The following is an 18,437-nucleotide window of genomic DNA, read 5'->3' on the forward strand; positions in this document are numbered from 1 at the left end:
AATTCTGTTTTATATCTTTATAACATCGTGCATTTTTAATAGCTATTGTTTATAAACAGCAATGGTGTTTCCACATCTTTTATATACATATATATATATATATATATATTTAAAACATTTGTAAAAAAATGTTAGAATAATTTTACAATTAGGATTGTTACATATAATATTCATGAAAAAGATCTATGGATCTATGATATCGCATAATTTATGGCTTCCGAAATTCGAGGACTTCGTTAATCTAAGCATAAATATTTGCAAATTATTCTAAGATTCTATAAATTTCAAATTCTACGAATTCTACTTTGTCTAGAATTTATTAATTACACAATCCAAGAATGCAAAAATCTTAGAGTGTAGGAATGCTAGTTCTTGACTGAAAATATGATTTTTTATATGAAATAGAAGATGTACTTAAAATAAATTTTGTACGCATAACCATATGTAACATATACAACAAATGTGTGCATGCGTGCGTGCAATACTAGTGGGTTTATACAGGATATCTTAAAACAGATACATGTTTGCATGGTTTTTTTCTTTTAATTTGATTTCTAAGATTGTAAAAATTGTTTTTAAATGAAGATTTTTTTTAAGCCAGTTTTCTTCAGAATTTTATATAATAACTGGATGTACACACACACGCGCGCGCGCGTGCACACACACGCGCACACACACGCGCGCGCGCGCACACACACACACACACACACGTACACAAGCCTCACAATTAAAAAATACTTGTGGATTTAAAATGTAAAGAATTGTGAAATCTAAATAATTAAAATACAAAAATGTAAGAGTTTGAAAAGTAAAAATAAAAATAAAAAGTTTACCAAAAGCGCGCACTCGGAAACGAATTAAATTTACATTAGTATTTTAATTTTCAGTAATTTAATTAAATTATGCAATAAGTTACTTGTATACATATTATTTCGACATGCTTTATATGAATGAATTTAATGCTGTATTAAAATTTCAGAAATTAATTTTATTTTAATATTACATGTATTCATTTAGATAACAATTATGAATAATAGATACATTTCAAAAGTTTGCGATAACAATTAACTTATAAGAAATACATATAAACAATAACATTTTATATCCATTAACGAAATTTATAAAATGTATTTATAAAGTACGATACGTAAATTTATGACTGAAAACTTTGACATTTTGTACGCATATGAAACAAATAACTACACGTTTATGTTATCAGATTAATACACATTTTTTTACATATAACACGCATTTATTTTTTTGTTAAGCTTTATTTTAAATAAAATTAGAAATTTGGAATTTTTTAAGAGAAAGGATGTGATTATTTTGCTTATAATGTGTAAATCATTCAAACAAATGGTATTTATAAAGACAAATACCAAGTTTTATTGCTTAATTTATTTTCCTATTTATTTAATGATATTGTAAATCTATTTTTGCACTAATTCAATAAATAATATTAATAGCTTGTTATTTTTCACATAATTGTATGATTTTTTAACTGATAACAAAGTCTTCTGAGATTGTATCTGCTTCAATATCAATCCATATCAAATTCTAATAATTTTATTAAGAAATAGCTATTTGTGTAAATTTAAATTGCATTTATTAATAATTTCTTTACTCTTGATATCCATTATAAAATGATTAATAGGAAAACATGATTAAATTTTGCAATAGTATATACATGCTAAAATACTAAAGCTATCAAAGACAATAAAATAAACAAATTTCTATTAGTTGAAATTTTAATTAATTAGCATATGACGATAAAAAAATATTCTCCCTTATTTTCTTTCTTTATTTTCCGTCATGTTAATTAGATTATATACAAAGGACTCGTCTACTTACATAAAATCTTTGCTAGTGTAGAACACTCATAATGTGGTACATAAAAACATTGCGACTGCGACGATTGTATATGTATAGAATATTTAATTACATTATATAGTTGATATTATTTTATTATTATATTATTATTGTATTAAAGCAGTTATTGTGTAATTCTTTGTACTCTTCTTTTTAACTTTTTTTTACATGTAGGATTTGCTTTTCTCTTTGAAAAGCTACGAAAAAGAAAAAGCAAACGAACAAATCTAGAGAAATGCTTTTAACTCTTATATAATGTATAACTTTATATGTTATAACAATTTTATATTTATAAATACATATAAAAACACTATTCATAAACATTCATATTCATTCTTTGTACTTCACACTGGATTTTTTATTTCATGGATTAATTAATTAAATTTATTACTGCAGATTTTTTAAGTTCAAGATATTCGAAAATTTTTATTACTATGTAAAGATATCAAAATATAATTATAGTTTTATATATATATATATATATATGAAATCTATATTGCATTATTACTGTTATCTAAGTAATATGATGTTAATATCTAAAATGACTAACTATTGATATATCAAGGTGACAGCTTACTACCTGAAAAATTAAATATTTTTTAAAATTTTATAAATGCTTAAAAATTTGTTTTAATAAAATTTAATAAACATATAATTTTTTTTCACAATTTTCAAAAGACAATTTGTTCATTAATTAATATAGATTAACTTTGGAAAAATATATCTTAAAATTCAATGTTGCAACGTTTCTCGTTCAACAATGTTATTTAAATATTTTGCGTTATATATGGGATTTTTCTTAATTCCATACAATAATGTCTGCATGAATCTAGTCTCTAGTCTAATTAATTCTTGTCACGTGATCTGATAAGATTATAAACACATGGTATCTTCTTTCATTCCCGTTCACATTTTAAATTGAATACATGCGTAGTATTTTGTCTTGAAAGTTTATCAAACGTAAATACGCAAAGTAATAACGTCGTATATCAAAAGGGTATTTTTTTCACAAACGCAGAATTTTGGACTTCATCGCACGAATCTCCATCAAAAGTTCAATCGATACAGTAAGTATTTTCAATGATTCAATACAAAATAAAAAAATTTAAGTTTCTCTATACAAGTTTTGATGTAAAAAAGGTAATTATTAAGGTAAAAAATAAAGATTTAAGAATTAAAATTATCGTTCAACAATAAATATCGATTTCAGTTAAATACTAAATACGTATTTAACCTTTTGTTTGGTTAGGAAATCTGTACCGAAGATTATAACCAATTGTGACTTAAGTATTATAATAGAGATATTGTACAAAATATAAAATTTAAATTTTATTAAAATTACATATATTCTTATATAATTATTACTTTAATAATTTATAATTTTATTTTTTAGTTTTAGACCAGATCTACATATAGGTGTAGTAAGCCTTAAGCTATAAGAAATTGACCAATCATAATTGAATGTGAGAATAATAAAATATAATTAATTCCTTACGGCTTAAGCCTTATTACACCTATTGTAGATTAGGCAAGACTAGGGCTTACTTCGACAACATTTTTGAACGCATCTTTTGTCTCAGAGGATCATGTAAAACAATGTAAAACAAAGCGGAAAGGGGGGAGATATGATTGCTGTTGGGCATTAATGTCGTTAACGGACGTTTCTCGATAAAAAAAATAACAATAGTCTTTCCATTAATATTTTTTGTCAATTTTTCTTTCGATCAACTCCGTGCAAGTCATAATTCAATAGATATGGGTTCAGGTTTAGGTTAGGCTACAATGCATCGTTACAAGGCAACCGAATTTATCTTTTCAGGTTATTCTAATCAATTCTGAGATTTGTTTTTTATTTCTGCACTGCTGCACTAGTGCAATAAGTTAGAATGAGAAAAAATATATTTGTCTTATTCCAAGGGTCTTAGCAGAATGGCTGACTTACAATCTTAAGACATTTCGATTATTCTTCTCATATTCGATTATAATTGGTCAATTTCTTAGGGCATAAGGCTTGCTACACCTATTGTAGATCTGGCCTTATGGTTTAAGCCTTATGTCTTGAAGCAACGCACAATTGACCTAGCCACAATTGGCCGAGCACTTGGTACGCGTATAAAATAGTAAATAACTAGTGAATGTGTTTAATCATTGGCTGATCAGCTTAAATTCACTACTTGATACGCGTACCAAGTGCTCGGTGTAAACTAGGTTTGTGTCTTTTTACTTATTGCACCAATGCAACAATGCAGGAATAAAAATAAACCTCTTTTTTCAGTTTTATATATGTACTTTAATCAAATTTAATATTAAATTTATTAGTTAAGTACAAATGAGAGAAAAATTGTTTTAAAAGGAAAATAGTGTAAAACAATTGTTTTAGAGGAAAATAATGTAAAAATTATAGTGTATCAATATACATAGCGACTATCAAGCGATATACAGACAAAAAATAATGCGCCAAATGTAAGCGATGTTAGATTTTTTCTGAACATCGACAAATTAAAACCCTGCGCACAATTACGGAAGAGATATTTTCTAAAAACCGACAATTTCTTATAGAAGTTCGAATTTTAGAAGAAAGGATTTATACAATATTCATGTATGATTAACAAAATATATTAATTAATAAATATATAAAATAATTTCGTGCAAAGTCAATTATAAACTAATTAAATTTTACTTTATGAGAAAATCTTATTATGGTCTTATATGTTACGCTTTCAACACCGATGAGGCAATAACGATACTGATATAGCATAAGATGATTTGCTTTCCGAACATTACAAAGTGACAAACAAATGATATCACTCAATGACCTTTCTCCATGGTATAGCATATTTCAACATTTCTTATATTTTTAGAGTTTTTTGAAGTATTAAATCCTCTAGTTTTAGATTTTTAGTATTCTAAATATATATAAATTTTAAAATTCATAAATTTTATATATGTAACATTATTAATGCATACATAAAATATTTTTTTAACAAGAATTTATTTGGAAATTTAATTGCACGAAGAGATATTTTACAAAGGTATATATATTTAATTACAAAATTACTTGAAAATTTCAAACTTTAAGAAAATACAATTATATCTCAATGTAATTATTAAATAATGCTGAATATGAACAATATGATAAATTATTTTACGTTACTCTATTTTTTTAATTAAATGTTATAATTTTATTTTAAAAAGTATTATTTCAGAAGTAATTTAAAAAATTTAAAAACATCTAATATCTGAACAAAACCGCTAAACTATCTCTAAAATTAAATTTTTTTTACTTTCTTTTCATTATAAATGCATTTTCAAAATATTAAAACTATGGAACCAATTTCAAAAAAATATTGAAAATGATATTTAAGAATGTTAAATTAAATTAAGCAAGTTTTGTTATCTTAATTACTTTCATCATTTCATGTGATTTTTATTACGTCAGTTTAACATAATCATTATTACGTCAAACTTTTCTAATTGATATACACAAGATTGGAATAAAAAACTTTGCTTTGAAGTGGTCTGCGATATCAGCTCGGCTTATCATCGAAGACGTAAATATGATTAAAGCTACCATATTTTGATATGTCCGTATTCTCAAATAGTTCTACTGTGTGCTTCGTTCAACATCTCGTCTTTTCTTTACAGATATCGAGAATGGTTATTTTAAAATTTTACAAGACTCCCGGTCTAAAGATAGGCCAGCTGAAGAATAAATTGTATAAGGTGTCGCAAATCGAAGCCTCAGTGATCGATCTTAAAACCGAGTTATGTTATTATGTGGAAACACTCGAATCACTTCACGAAGATGAAGTTCGAGTATTAAAATGGATCTTGTCACCTCTCTTCAAAGGAGAATTGCGATGCGATAGTATGTTTAATGATACTCAAGGACACATTACAGTTATTGAAATTGGACCTAGGTAAAACTTTACATTTTTATTACTTTATCTTAGTATTATAATTTTGTTTTCAATACCCCTTTCATAGATATATATTCAAGTAGAATACACAAGTTATAATAACATCAGAGAAGGATATTATTTACTACTGGATGATATTTATGATGATGTCATAAGGATATCTCTTATTCATAAGTAATAAATAAAGTTATGATGACATTCTTATGATATTATTATGACTTTGTGTTTTTTGGGGCATTGTTTTTATGTTTTGTGTGAAGGGCTGGTGGATTTGCTTGAGAGCTTTGCACAATCAAAATTATACAATTATCAATTTAATATAAAAGTAATAATATTGTACAATAGGTACACATTTATAAAATTATATGACAAAATTCCAAATAAAATTTCTAATGTTGTAATTATCTTCGTTAAATAGAAATATATACGTAATTTTAATTACTTTCATTGATTTTACGACTGTCCCAATGTTTTATTCTTAAAATGATTGCTTAGTAAAATTAAAACATTTATATTACTTATTTTTTATTCATTTATTTAAGAATAAATTAATTTTTACTTTTATAAATCTTAATTGGAGATTGTAACATTGGCTATTATCTTTTTTTTTTATTTACATCTACATGTACTGAATTTGACTGAATTATTCCGAAAACTCATTTCATGTTTATGTAGGTTAAGTATATAGGCCTCATAAATATATATGTAGATTATATGTTTTTTTATTGAAATAGAGCATATAAACGATATTTTGTTGTTACTATAGATTAAATTTCTCCACTGCATTTTCCACCAATGTAGTTTCCATCTGTAAAACGGTGAAATTAAATAAAGTAACAAGAGTAGAAGTGGCGATTAGATATAGCATCAAACATAAAGGATGGCTTAACAAAGAAGTAGAGAACTCTGTATGTATGTTCTTTATTTTATTATTTGAACATTTTATGTGTTAACTTTTCTAGAAAATTAAATTTTTTTGTTTCTTTCCCTTCTTTCAATTCTTAAAACTTCTTTTTCCTTTCTCCCATCAATATTATTATTATTATTATTAAGTTTATTATATTAAATTTTTTGTACTTTGCATTTTAAAAAATATACAGATATTTTAGATTGTAGATGTGTTAGGAGATAAAATGACAGAGTGTAGATATATAAAACCTATTGAAACATTTGATCATGGCTTTAGACCAGAGAAATGGTTTGAAGTTGATGTAATGAAAAAAGGTAGAAGAGCTCTGGAAGAAGTTAATCACAAATTGGGTGAGTAGCAAGATTTTGAAAATTGACATCTTTCAATAAAACTTAATCTAAATGGTAATAAATAAATAGCATAAATTAAAATATATTGTTTAAATAAAAATGTAAGAAGTATATTATTATCATCATTGTAGTAAAAGTTAAAAACTGCAAAAATTTAACGAATTTAATTTTTTTAAATACAATGAATATATAAATATAATATAGACATCTTACGAAAGTCATTTCTTAATGAATTTATGCAAGCTTTTATTATTTTTAATAATTGGACTAGTTTCTTTTTTTTCATTTTTTATATTTTCTACATTGTATAATGTATGATATGGCTACATTTTTTAATTTTATGATTTTATTTTGCAGGCTTGGCGTTTGATGATTGGGATTTAGATTTTTATACAGAATTATTTTTGCAAAAATTAAAACGAAATCCAACTAGTGTAGAATGTTTTGATCTTGCTCAATCTAACAGTGAACATAGTCGACATTGGTTCTTTAAAGGACGTATTATTTTGAATGGCAAAGAGGAAAAACAATCTTTAATTGACATGATTATTGATACTCAAAATTATTCAAATCCAAACAACGTGATTAAATTCAGTGACAATAGCAGCGCTATAGAAGGATTTAAGATTCCTGTCTTACGCCCCACGAAAACTCATAAGTGTAGTAATTTTCATCTCGAGTACATCAACCAGCATCTTATTTTTACAGCAGAGACACATAACTTTCCAACTGGTGTGGCACCTTTCAGGTAAATTTTAGATAAAATGTATAGTAAAATAAAAAACTAAGTTAATTTTTATATTTCTATAATTATAATTCGAAAATTAAAATTTGTTTGTTATTTTTACTTTAATATATAATTGTATGAGTTAAAGTCGCAAATTAACGATAGAATAGTATAGAAATCTGGTTTCTCACTCTTTCTTATTCTTGTATATGTTTTTACTTAAGCATAAAATAATATTGCTTAGTGGTGCCACAACGGGTACTGGAGGACGACTAAGGGACATTCAAGGAATCGGTAGAGCTGGATATTACATAGCAGGCACTGCAGGTTACAGTGTTGGCAATCTTTGTATTCCAGGTATATTATATATTTTTTTATCTATAAAGTATACAGTTTTTTAGACTTAATAAATAAGCATTTTTATCTATTAAATTTAAATTTTAATACAGGAATTGTTTTATATTGGTACATGCATGAAATAATAAATTAATTTTATAGGAAGATTTTAGGGAAGAGAAAATAAGAATCATCTTATTTTAAGAAAAGAAATATAATTATTGCATTTCATTCCCCTTAAAAATGAAATTGATCTGTTTTGGCATTTTTCGCTGAAATTAGTCTGTCACAAAATAAATGAATGTAGAATATTTAAAATTCATACATCACACTATAATATAAGACAAATATTACAGACATATTTTATTATAATTTATAACATTACATGCTGTGCAGGTGCATGATACCAACGAGACAAAGCAGTTACATAAGTCAAAAGTTATATCCATCCCATTGAAATCTATAAATTACCTAAATTTTGTCATTATTTCCAGTACACTAATTCTACTTTTTTCACAGACTATGATTTGCCATGGGAAGAAAAGAATAAAGTTTATCCCAGTAATATGGCTTTGCCATTAGAAATAATTATTGAAGCAAGTAATGGTGCTTCTGATTATGGGAACAAATTTGGAGAACCTGTAATATCCGGTTTCGCACGTTCTTATGGAGCGACGGATTATGAAGGAGTTAGACGAGAATGGATCAAACCCATAATGTTTAGTGGAGGATTAGGAACCATGGATGCAAATTTGGCTAAGAAAGTGAGATATATTAAATAATAATTCTTTATTCACTTCAGTAATACAAATCAGAAGGGGAGATTTGGTTTACATAAGAAACTACCCATTCATCCCTTCATCCATCCATAATTCTATTCTCTATATCTCGTTTGCCTTATTCTATACCTATTCTACTATCACATATGCACCCTATCACTAACCGCAATTGAAATAATATATATAAAAATCTAAATTCTTATACTAAATACTCACTACTAACTGGTTTTACAAAACATGTAGTAATCTTACTATCACGGTTCTTTCTTTCTTACATTATAATAATCTTCTTTCTTATCACATAAAGTCTAAGTTCTATACCTATTACACTATCTTTCTATCCTATTCAGGTCATTATTTTCCTAGACACTGTCTATTAAACTTCCCTTTTCCTAATTCTGTTACACTATATCTACTTCCTTTCTCCTTTTATATTCTTTTCTTTTCTTTCTAAAACCTTTTTAAAGCCTTATCTTTTATTTTGTCTAGCTCGTCGTTTTCTAGTCTTTCTAATCTTTCCATCCTATTCTTGTCTAATCGTTTAAACCATTTCGCTATCTCGCAATCCTCTATAAAATGTTCTAACTTATCTTTTCCTTTTCCACAGAATACGCATAACCTTTTCTCTTCTTCCAACCAATATTTATTATTCTTTTCCATGTTTCTGCATCTTAATCTAACTAGCGCTATTAAACCTACACTATCGCTTCTATTTGTTACATTTTTCCTACTTAAATATCTTGGTTTTCGACCTATTCTATCCATACTTTCCTTGTATTTCGTGTTATATCTTGCATTTTTATTCTCTTCCTCCTCTTGCCTTTGTACATCCCTATTCCTAAATTTCAGTTCGTTTACAATTTTCTTGGCCTCCTCACTTCCTAACATCTCTATCGTCCATGAACTTCAACCGTTTCTATTATAGTAACTTTCCCTTTTTTTCCCATATTGGTCCTTCCATCCTTCCATTGCTTTTTCGTTCCAACATAACTTAACCCTATTGTTGTTCGTAGCTTTAATTTTATCTTCGAAATCCCTTGCTCTGATACCCCATTTTATTCTTCATTTTTCTAAACCTAATTCTCTTGGCATTAAGTATCTCGGCGTGCAAAAATCTAAGTTAAAAATCCACCTAGCATGTATATTCTCCTTCTGTTGTTCCGTTCAAAATATATCCTCCTATGTCATTAATTAACTCAACAAGGTCCTTCCCATTATTATCTATTATCTTATCCTTACTTTTCCTACCGTCTCCTATCGCCTTCTCCTCTAAACCTATCTCACCTATTCTTATATTATATTAAAATCGCTTCCCATTAAAATCGCTTTGTTCCTGTTTTTTTCTACTATTTCTAAAATTGATCTTTTTAATACTTTTCTATCTTAATTATATATCGTTATTATCAATAAGCCTTTTCTTTTAAATGCTTTTTCTATTCTAGTTACTATCCATCCCTCTCCGCTCATCTCTATCAATTTCCTATCATTAGCCCCTCATCCCTTCTTTTTTTTTATTATGAAAACTCCTTTTGCTCTACATCTCTTATTACTCCTTTTTGCATAGTAATCCCATATGCGTGAATTGGAAGCAAACCTTTTAAATTATTCCAACTCTTTCTCCACCCATGTTTCTATTAAACCTACAAAATCGTAACCTTTAATATATTCCCAAAATTCTCTATCTTGTCTCTCTATACCCGCTACGTTCCAAAATAAAATTTTCCTATCCGTCCGTATCATATTACTTTTCTCTTTTATTTCCTTCTTGACGATTATTTAGTTTTCCCTTTCTCCTAAAATTCCTCCTTTTGTCAATTTTTCCTCCTTACTTCCCTTTGTTCTAACATCTTCCTTGTCTATCCCTACACTTCCATTTTTTCTTCCTTCTCTTACTTTTTCATCTGGCTTCTTTTTACCTTTAGCTATAACTATTTCCTCCTACTTTTTCCAAATTCCATTTATTTTTACCCTGCCTGTACCTATCTTGACTATCCTACCTTTTTCTTTCTCCTTTTTTACCTAGCTATGTCTCTGCACACTTCTCTCTTCTCACGTTAAGTCCTGCTCTATAAAAATACACTCCCCAAGATGAGATATATTATTAATTGTAATAATTAATTTTATAGATTGTGTGTATGTGTGTGTTGTTACAAAGCGTTACAAGTCTTTTGCGGTCTTATTTGCATTCACTTATTCAATTGTAATATATAAAAAAATTGTGTAAATTTTCTTTAGCCCATTTGTGTCAAATAAATTATACTTGTTATTTAAATTTTATTAATTGTATGTGATCACTATTTGTAATTGTAAATATAAAAATATTCAAATTATTTAATTCCGATAAAATAATTGTTACACGTCATTATATTATTGTGATTTATTTTGACGGATATTTTGATATTACTATGATATCTTCACAATATTTCAACAACATTCATGCGCTGTATGTGTATATTATAGTTATTGAATCCCGATTGAAATCCCACAGTTACTTTTTATTAGTTTTGATTGTTATATACTATTAGTAATTTGTAGTGTTTATTAGTAATTATTAAATTACTGTTACAAATTATAACTGCTATATACTTTTGCCTTAGATTTCAGCGAAGCAAGGTATGGAGGTAGTCAAAATCGGTGGACCAGTTTATCGAATTGGTGTAGGCGGTGGATCCGCAAGTTCCATGGAAGTGCAAGGTGATAATAGCATGGAATTGGATTTCGGTGCTGTACAACGCGGCGATCCCGAGATGGAACAAAAATTGAATCGCGTTGTGCGAGCGTGTGCAGAAATGGGTGATAGTAATCCGATCCTTAGCATCCATGATCAAGGTGCTGGTGGCAACGGAAATGTCCTAAAGGAATTAGTGGAACCTGCCGGTGCCGTCATTTTCACGAGAAAGTTTGACCTCGGTGATCCTAGTATCAGCACATTGGAGCTCTGGGGTGCGGAGTATCAGGAGAGCAATGCTATTTTATGCAAGCCAGAGGACAGTGATTTGCTGAAGGAAATTGCTGTTCGTGAAAAATGTCCAATTAATTTTGTTGGCACTGTCACAGGAAATGGGAAAATTATTGTTTCTGAAGAAGAGAATTGCGATATTTCAAAATATCTTAATGATGAAAATAAAAATTTAGATGGCAGTAAGCATCCGGTGAATTTAGAGCTAGAGATAATTCTTGGAAAAATGCCTGGCAAGGTTTTCAATTTATGTGATATGCCGTTGCAGAGATCTATAATGAAATTGCCTAATGGATTAACCGTACTTAGCGCATTGAACAGAGTTTTACGACTTCCATCGGTAGCTAGCAAGCGGTATATATTTTATTTTATTATTATATACTTTTATTGCATTATGTTTTTTACCAATATACTTTATTTAGTCGAATTTTTTAATTCTTAATTTGTCAAGATTAAATCTTTCTATTATTAAACTCTTTCTTGGAATCTAAGATCACATGCACAGAATGAAAGTATCATTTTCATAGTTGACAAGTTAGAATGTGTACAATATAATTTTCATAGTTGACAAGTTAGAATGTGTACAATATAATTTTCATAGTTGACAAGTTAGAATGTGTACAATATTTTTTAGTAATGTGTACTTTATCTTTTAAAGATGTCAATAATAAGTATTAATATAACAGTATTAATAAAGAGATTCAATTGTAATAGTATAGTATTTGTTGTTTTATTATTCTGAATTATTTGTAGCAATTAATATTTATGTTGTGCTTCGATTATTCATATATTTTGATACAAATAAAAATTTTAAAAATTTCTTATTAAATTTATAATTGAATGATTCCTAGAAAGAATAAGCACATCTAAAGATTAAATTTTTAAGAAATAGAAAACTTGTCATCTTCATATACAAATATGATTCATATACAAATTCAAATATGATAATTTTTCTCAGAACGTATAATAAATGTAAAAACAAAGATCTGTAGATTTTTTATGAGTATTTTGATAAATCATTTAAAAGAAAGAAAGAAAAAAATTTTGAATTTGTATGGTTCTTGCCGAAATTTTATGTTCATTGGTTATTTATATTTTCTGATCTTTAATTCTTGCCAGAACAAAATTCTTTACGACGTGGCGCTACTGATAAGGAACGATTGGGTGTTTTATAATCTAGACTTTCAGGACTTTCTTTGCAAGAACATAATAATACTGAAAAGTGTGTGAAAATTTGATATCGTATTTTTGTTAGGTACCTAACGAACAAGGTAGATCGTTGTGTGACCGGTTTGGTGGCTCAGCAGCAATGCGTTGGTCCACTGCATACTCCTCTAGCAGACGTTGCTGTGACAGCCATTTCGTATTTCTCTACGAAGGGCATCGCGACTTCCATTGGCGAGCAGCCGATTAAAGGATTAGTGAACGAAGTGGTAGGCGCTCGAATGACAGTAGCCGAGGCTCTCAGCAATCTGGTGTTTGCGCGAATTTCTGCATTGCGAGATGTCAAGTGTAGTGGCAATTGGATGTGGCCAGCGAAGCTTCCGGGTGAGGGTGCGGCACTTTACAAGGCCTGCTCAGCAATGTGTTCACTGATGAAGGAACTTGGAATCGCGATCGACGGTGGTAAGGACTCGCTCAGTATGGCCGCGCGTATCAATGAAGATATTGTCAAGGCGCCGGGCACTCTCGTCATATCTTGCTACGCGCCATGTCCCGATGTTCGCCAGGTAATCACCCCCGATCTCAAAGCTCCTGCCATGGGACGGCAAGGTTGTCTGCTCTTTGTCGATTTGTCTTATGGCAAGAACCGACTCGGTGGAACTGCCCTGTCTCAAGTATACAGTCAATTGGGCAATGATGCGCCGGATGTCGAAGACGTGCAGGCTCTCAAAAATGCCTTTAATGCTACCCAGCGACTAATCGTCGATGGGAAAGTCCTTGCCGGTCATGATATCAGCGATGGCGGACTGATCACATGCCTTTTAGAAATGTGTTTTGCTGGAATCTCAGGGATAAACGTTAATATAACTCATAAATCCGCACCTGCCATTGACCTTTTATTTGCCGAAGAAGTAGGCTGGATATTGGAGGTCAACGAGAAAGATCAAGATGAGGCAATACAAATGTTCCGAAGTTATGAAATTCCAGTATATTTAATCGGAAAGTCCATTGACATTGGAATGAACTCTAAGGTCGTCGTTAAAGTTCGAAATGAGATTGTACTGAGCACTACAGTAATCGATTCGATGAGCATTTGGGAAGAAACTAGTTATCAGCTAGAACGGCATCAAACAAACATTACTTGTGCCTTGGAAGAATTTTCCGGACTAAGAGAACGAACTGTTCCAGCCTATCGTTTGAATTTCGATCCTGTTAGATATCGACCGATATTAAAGAATCCATCAGCGTGTATCAGAGTAGCGGTCATACGAGAAGAGGGTATTAATGGAGATAGAGAGATGGCGGCTTCTCTATTGGAAGCTGGTTTCGATGTCTGGGATGTTACGATGCAAGATCTGCTGAAAAACCAAATCACATTGGAAATATTTAGAGGCATTATCTTTCCCGGTGGTTTCAGCTATGCCGATGTTTGCGGATCCGCCAAGGGATGGGCAGCCAGTTTCCTTTTTCATCCATCTTTATGTGAACAATTACGGCGATTTGTTGCTCGTGAAGATACTTTTAGTTTGGGCGTTTGTAATGGTTGTCAATTGATGAGTCTGTTAGGCTGGGTGGGTGATGAGGACACTAAAGACAGACCAGGAATTTGTTTGGATCACAATCTTTCAGAGAGATTCGAATGCAGATGGACCACCGTTAAAATCGAGAACTCGCCATCGATCATGTTAAAGGACATGCAAGATAGTGTGTTCGGCGTATGGGTGGCTCATGGAGAAGGGAGGTTCACTTTTCGCGAACAAGTTTTAAAAACTCTCAAAGAAAATAACTGCTTGCCAATCAGGTATATTCTCATTTTTTATCATTCATAGTTTTTATTAGGTTAATTTTACACAATTAAACCTCTAGTAAAAATTTTAATTTAAAATAAAAATAGTGATTTTATGTAATTTAAATACATATTAAAATTAAAAAAAAAAGTTATATCCTCAATGATATAAGTTACTTTTTGCTTGTATAATCGATGCATGCAGTTCACACAACAAATTACATATGTTCATGAAGTACAGTAAGTTACTTAGTTTAAATAGCAAATTTTCAAAGATGCTTTTGTCTTTTAATAACTATCTATCTATTGATGTAACCTTTTGAGTTGCAAAATTTAATTTTACTTATCTAATTTTAACATTATTTCTTTAATTTTGAATATATGCCATCTTAAAATCTGCGAAAACTTAAATTACATAGCAGAAAAATTATTTAGATAAATTTAAATTAGATATTGTATTAAAAAGTGATTTTATATAAAATTCCTTAAAATTTATTTAAAAGAAAAAAATTTAGTTGAAAATATCGGGAATATTAAAATATTCAAGAACTATTATGTTATTTTAATAGCTCCTTTCATAAATCTAAGAATTAGAATCAGTATTTTTGGAAATGACAAGAATTACTTCCAATAGAGTTAAGAATTCTTTTTATATATTAAACTGATCATTAACTAGAATAAATTTTATTATATACACACATATATAGTTTATATATATTATTTACGTACTTTATATATAAAATATATAGTTTATTTTTACGTAATAATTTTACTTTTATAAATTCAAAGCTTTTGTATTGATATTTAAATAAAGCTATAATTCATGAAACATATTTTGATAAAAGTTAAATATTTTGTAATATCATATATGTTTGTAATAGGTATACGGATGATTATGGCAATCCAACTGAACGCTATCCTATGAATCCGAATGGTAGTATAAGTGGCATTGCTGGTATTTGTTCTAAAAATGGTCGACATTTGGCGATGATGCCGCATCCGGAAAGATGCACGCAAATGTGGCAATGGCCTTGGAAACCAGCAGGATGGAATTATGAAATCTCACCATGGCAGCGACTTTTTGACAATGCGTATACCTGGTGTCAAGAACACAATTAGAAAGTTTGTTACTAAATTCAATAACATATTTAATAAAAAACCTATTAAAAGATCTGAATACTGATCTTTTACTAAAATAATAAAAAATATAACAATGCATAGTTAAAGAATTTAATATAGATGTAAAATTTAATATAGATTTAATAAATATAAAATTTAATATAGATTTAATAAATGTAAAATTTAATATAGATATGTTAAATGCTGATACTGTACGTCAATATTTCAATTCAAAAAATAAATTTATATTTTAATTCCAACCTTTATCTGTAATCTTGATTTTAATTTAAAGTTAACTGTGTGTAGAATTGATATATTTTTTATGATAAAATAAACTTAGAAAAGAAATTATTTATAGATATAAAAGAGATGACAGAGAAATTTTGAATCTGCCAAGTAAGATTGGAATCCACTAATTGTGGTTCGAGTCTTGAGTTAAATGAGATTTGAGTTTCCACTAAATGGAGAGATATCATAAATGATGTATTATAAATATATCATAATTAAATATTAATGCTATCGAACTACTTGTTTCAAATATTATAAATATTATTGATTTAAATTTAAAAAAATAGTATAGCAAAAAATTTTTTTTTCTTATAAACAATTAATAGAAAAAAATCATGAAAAGGATTATTGTTACACTCGCGACTTATTCAGCGATACACACCTAATACTTCTAACAATATTTATATATTTCCAGTGAAATTTAATGACATTAAATGATTCCATCAAGGAAAAATGATTGAAATAGTTAGATTTTCATTAAATTAAAACTGCCAAAATAAATAAAAAATAAAGAAAAGAAACAAAGTTTTATTGCGAATAAAATGACATAAAATTGTAAAAATATGAAGTTTTTATAGATTTACTTAAAAAATTCGTATGGAACATTTACATAGTGCCTATATGTGAAATACAAATAATCTTTTATATAAGACAAAAGTTATTATATGAGTTATAAGCAGCATATATTCTGATTAATTGAGTAATATGTCGAGGGAATAAACATTTATAACGAATGTGATGGAGATATGTAATCATGTGAACTAACGTTTCTCAAGATCAATATTATCAGAGTTGAAAAAGAAAAAGGGTGAGAAGAAAAAAGGGAAAATATGAAATTTCGCAAATTATTTTTCTGTCAAACAAATCTTGGTTACAATGAAATTTCCTTAACTCTTACGTTCGTCGCTCACAAATATTCTCGGCACCAGGATAGTATGAGGAAAGATTTTTTTCCCCTTTGGCTCGACGCCATTCGTTCCCACTCCCGTGTAGCGTATGCGCTTTCAAATAGCAAGCATCCCCCGTACCAGGACAGTATGCAAGTTTGAATTTTTGCTACGGTGTAAATCCACGAATTGCCTTTCTTTTGCATCAATGACAGTGACGAAACTGCATAGCGTCCTTCGACACACTCGTCAATGATCTGTCACTCGTCAAGAGAGTGGCGCCAAAAGCATTCGTGCCACCAGGAAGCTATAACTCAGTCACACGTTCTCTCTCTCTCTCTCTCTCTCTCTCTCTCTCTCTCTCTCTCTCTCTCTCTCTCTCTCTCTTTCTCTCCCTCTTTTCCTCCCTCTCTTTCTCTCTGTTGCACGTGCGATATCAACTTCCGGTTACGCTTCAGCTCTCTGAGTAGGAGGGTGTTCCAGAAGCGCCAGGATAGCAGGATATCGCGTGGTGTGATACGCGCGCCTAAAAATTATCTGTAAATTACGTCTAACGGACGGGATTTCCATCAAGTTGAAGTATGAAAATAGTTAAAGCAAAGTTCAAGAAATTCTTAGATGGTCTTTTTTAAGATAAGTTTATTTCTAGTTTTTGCATTTTTAGTTTCTACCAAAACATTTCCGGGAACAGGATGAATTACACACGCGCGCGCGCAAGAGAGAGGGAGAGAGATTATGAAACTAAAAGTGAGTCAAGGCGAGAGATAAGACAGATATTGCTTTGTTGGTTTCCTATCGACTTTGATCCACCTTCTGTGCATCTTAATTTCAGGCGCTGATCACAGGCGATCATGAAACAGCATACAGCTGAGCCCGAAAAAAATATCCAAATATTCGAGCACATTTCCAATAACGCTACAACATGCGACTGTATCGGTGATAGGACATCGATGCGCAACACAACTATATCGCAATAGCTGTGCTATTTATTCCTTATTGGTAACGACTCACACAATTGTATATAAATTATTTCTGACAATAATCTATAATTTAGTGTTATCAAAAATATATCGTAATATTTTAAAGGACGTAATTAAAATTTTAGAATTACAAAACTCTTGGATTTATTAATATAATGTTGAAGACATGAAATGAAAGAAGTATATACTACAAAAGTTACATAATTGTGTGTGTGTGTGTGTGTGTGTGTGTGTGTGTGTGTGTGTGTACACATACACATTAAGGAAAAAGTTAACTAAATTTTTCAACTTGATTAAATTTTTTCACTTCAAGTATTTATGTATATTTAAATTAAATAGATATATAAATACCTGAAATGTATG

The 18,437-nt window shown here is 29.3% G+C and overlaps 1 protein-coding gene and 1 long non-coding RNA gene across 8 annotated transcripts; one reads left to right on the forward strand and one right to left on the reverse strand.

Moving 5' to 3' along the window:
- Positions 1-967: 967 nt before the first annotated feature.
- Positions 968-3,926, reverse strand: LOC118645976. The gene is made up of 2 exons (XR_004963607.1): positions 3,812-3,926; positions 968-2,449 (listed from the first exon to the last, which is right to left on the reverse strand). It is a non-coding gene; the product is annotated as an uncharacterized LOC118645976 (long non-coding RNA).
- On the forward strand, positions 2,547-16,179 carry LOC105834573 (phosphoribosylformylglycinamidine synthase). 7 transcript variants are annotated; one of them, XM_036288079.1, is made up of 13 exons: positions 4,193-4,332; positions 4,429-4,696; positions 4,858-4,901; positions 5,358-5,420; positions 5,515-5,789; positions 6,556-6,697; positions 6,899-7,049; positions 7,407-7,797; positions 8,021-8,133; positions 8,632-8,876; positions 11,489-12,204; positions 13,106-14,815; positions 15,682-15,919. In XM_036288079.1, exons 2-13 carry the CDS (start codon positions 4,681-4,683, stop codon positions 15,917-15,919), a joined length of 4,104 nt encoding a protein of 1,367 aa, XP_036143972.1. In that variant the 5' UTR covers positions 4,193-4,332; positions 4,429-4,680. The 7 variants fall into 7 exon arrangements, with proteins under 7 accessions (XP_012532605.1, XP_036143972.1, XP_036143973.1 ...); XM_036288080.1 differs by having other exon boundaries at positions 4,211-4,696; positions 15,682-16,179; XM_028190589.2 differs by lacking the exon at positions 4,858-4,901 and having other exon boundaries at positions 4,211-4,696.
- Positions 16,180-18,437: the final 2,258 nt, after the last annotated feature.

Source organism: Monomorium pharaonis, chromosome 6 (assembly GCF_013373865.1).
Source record: "Monomorium pharaonis isolate MP-MQ-018 chromosome 6, ASM1337386v2, whole genome shotgun sequence".
In the NCBI taxonomy this organism is placed as follows: Eukaryota; Metazoa; Arthropoda; class Insecta; order Hymenoptera; family Formicidae; genus Monomorium; species Monomorium pharaonis.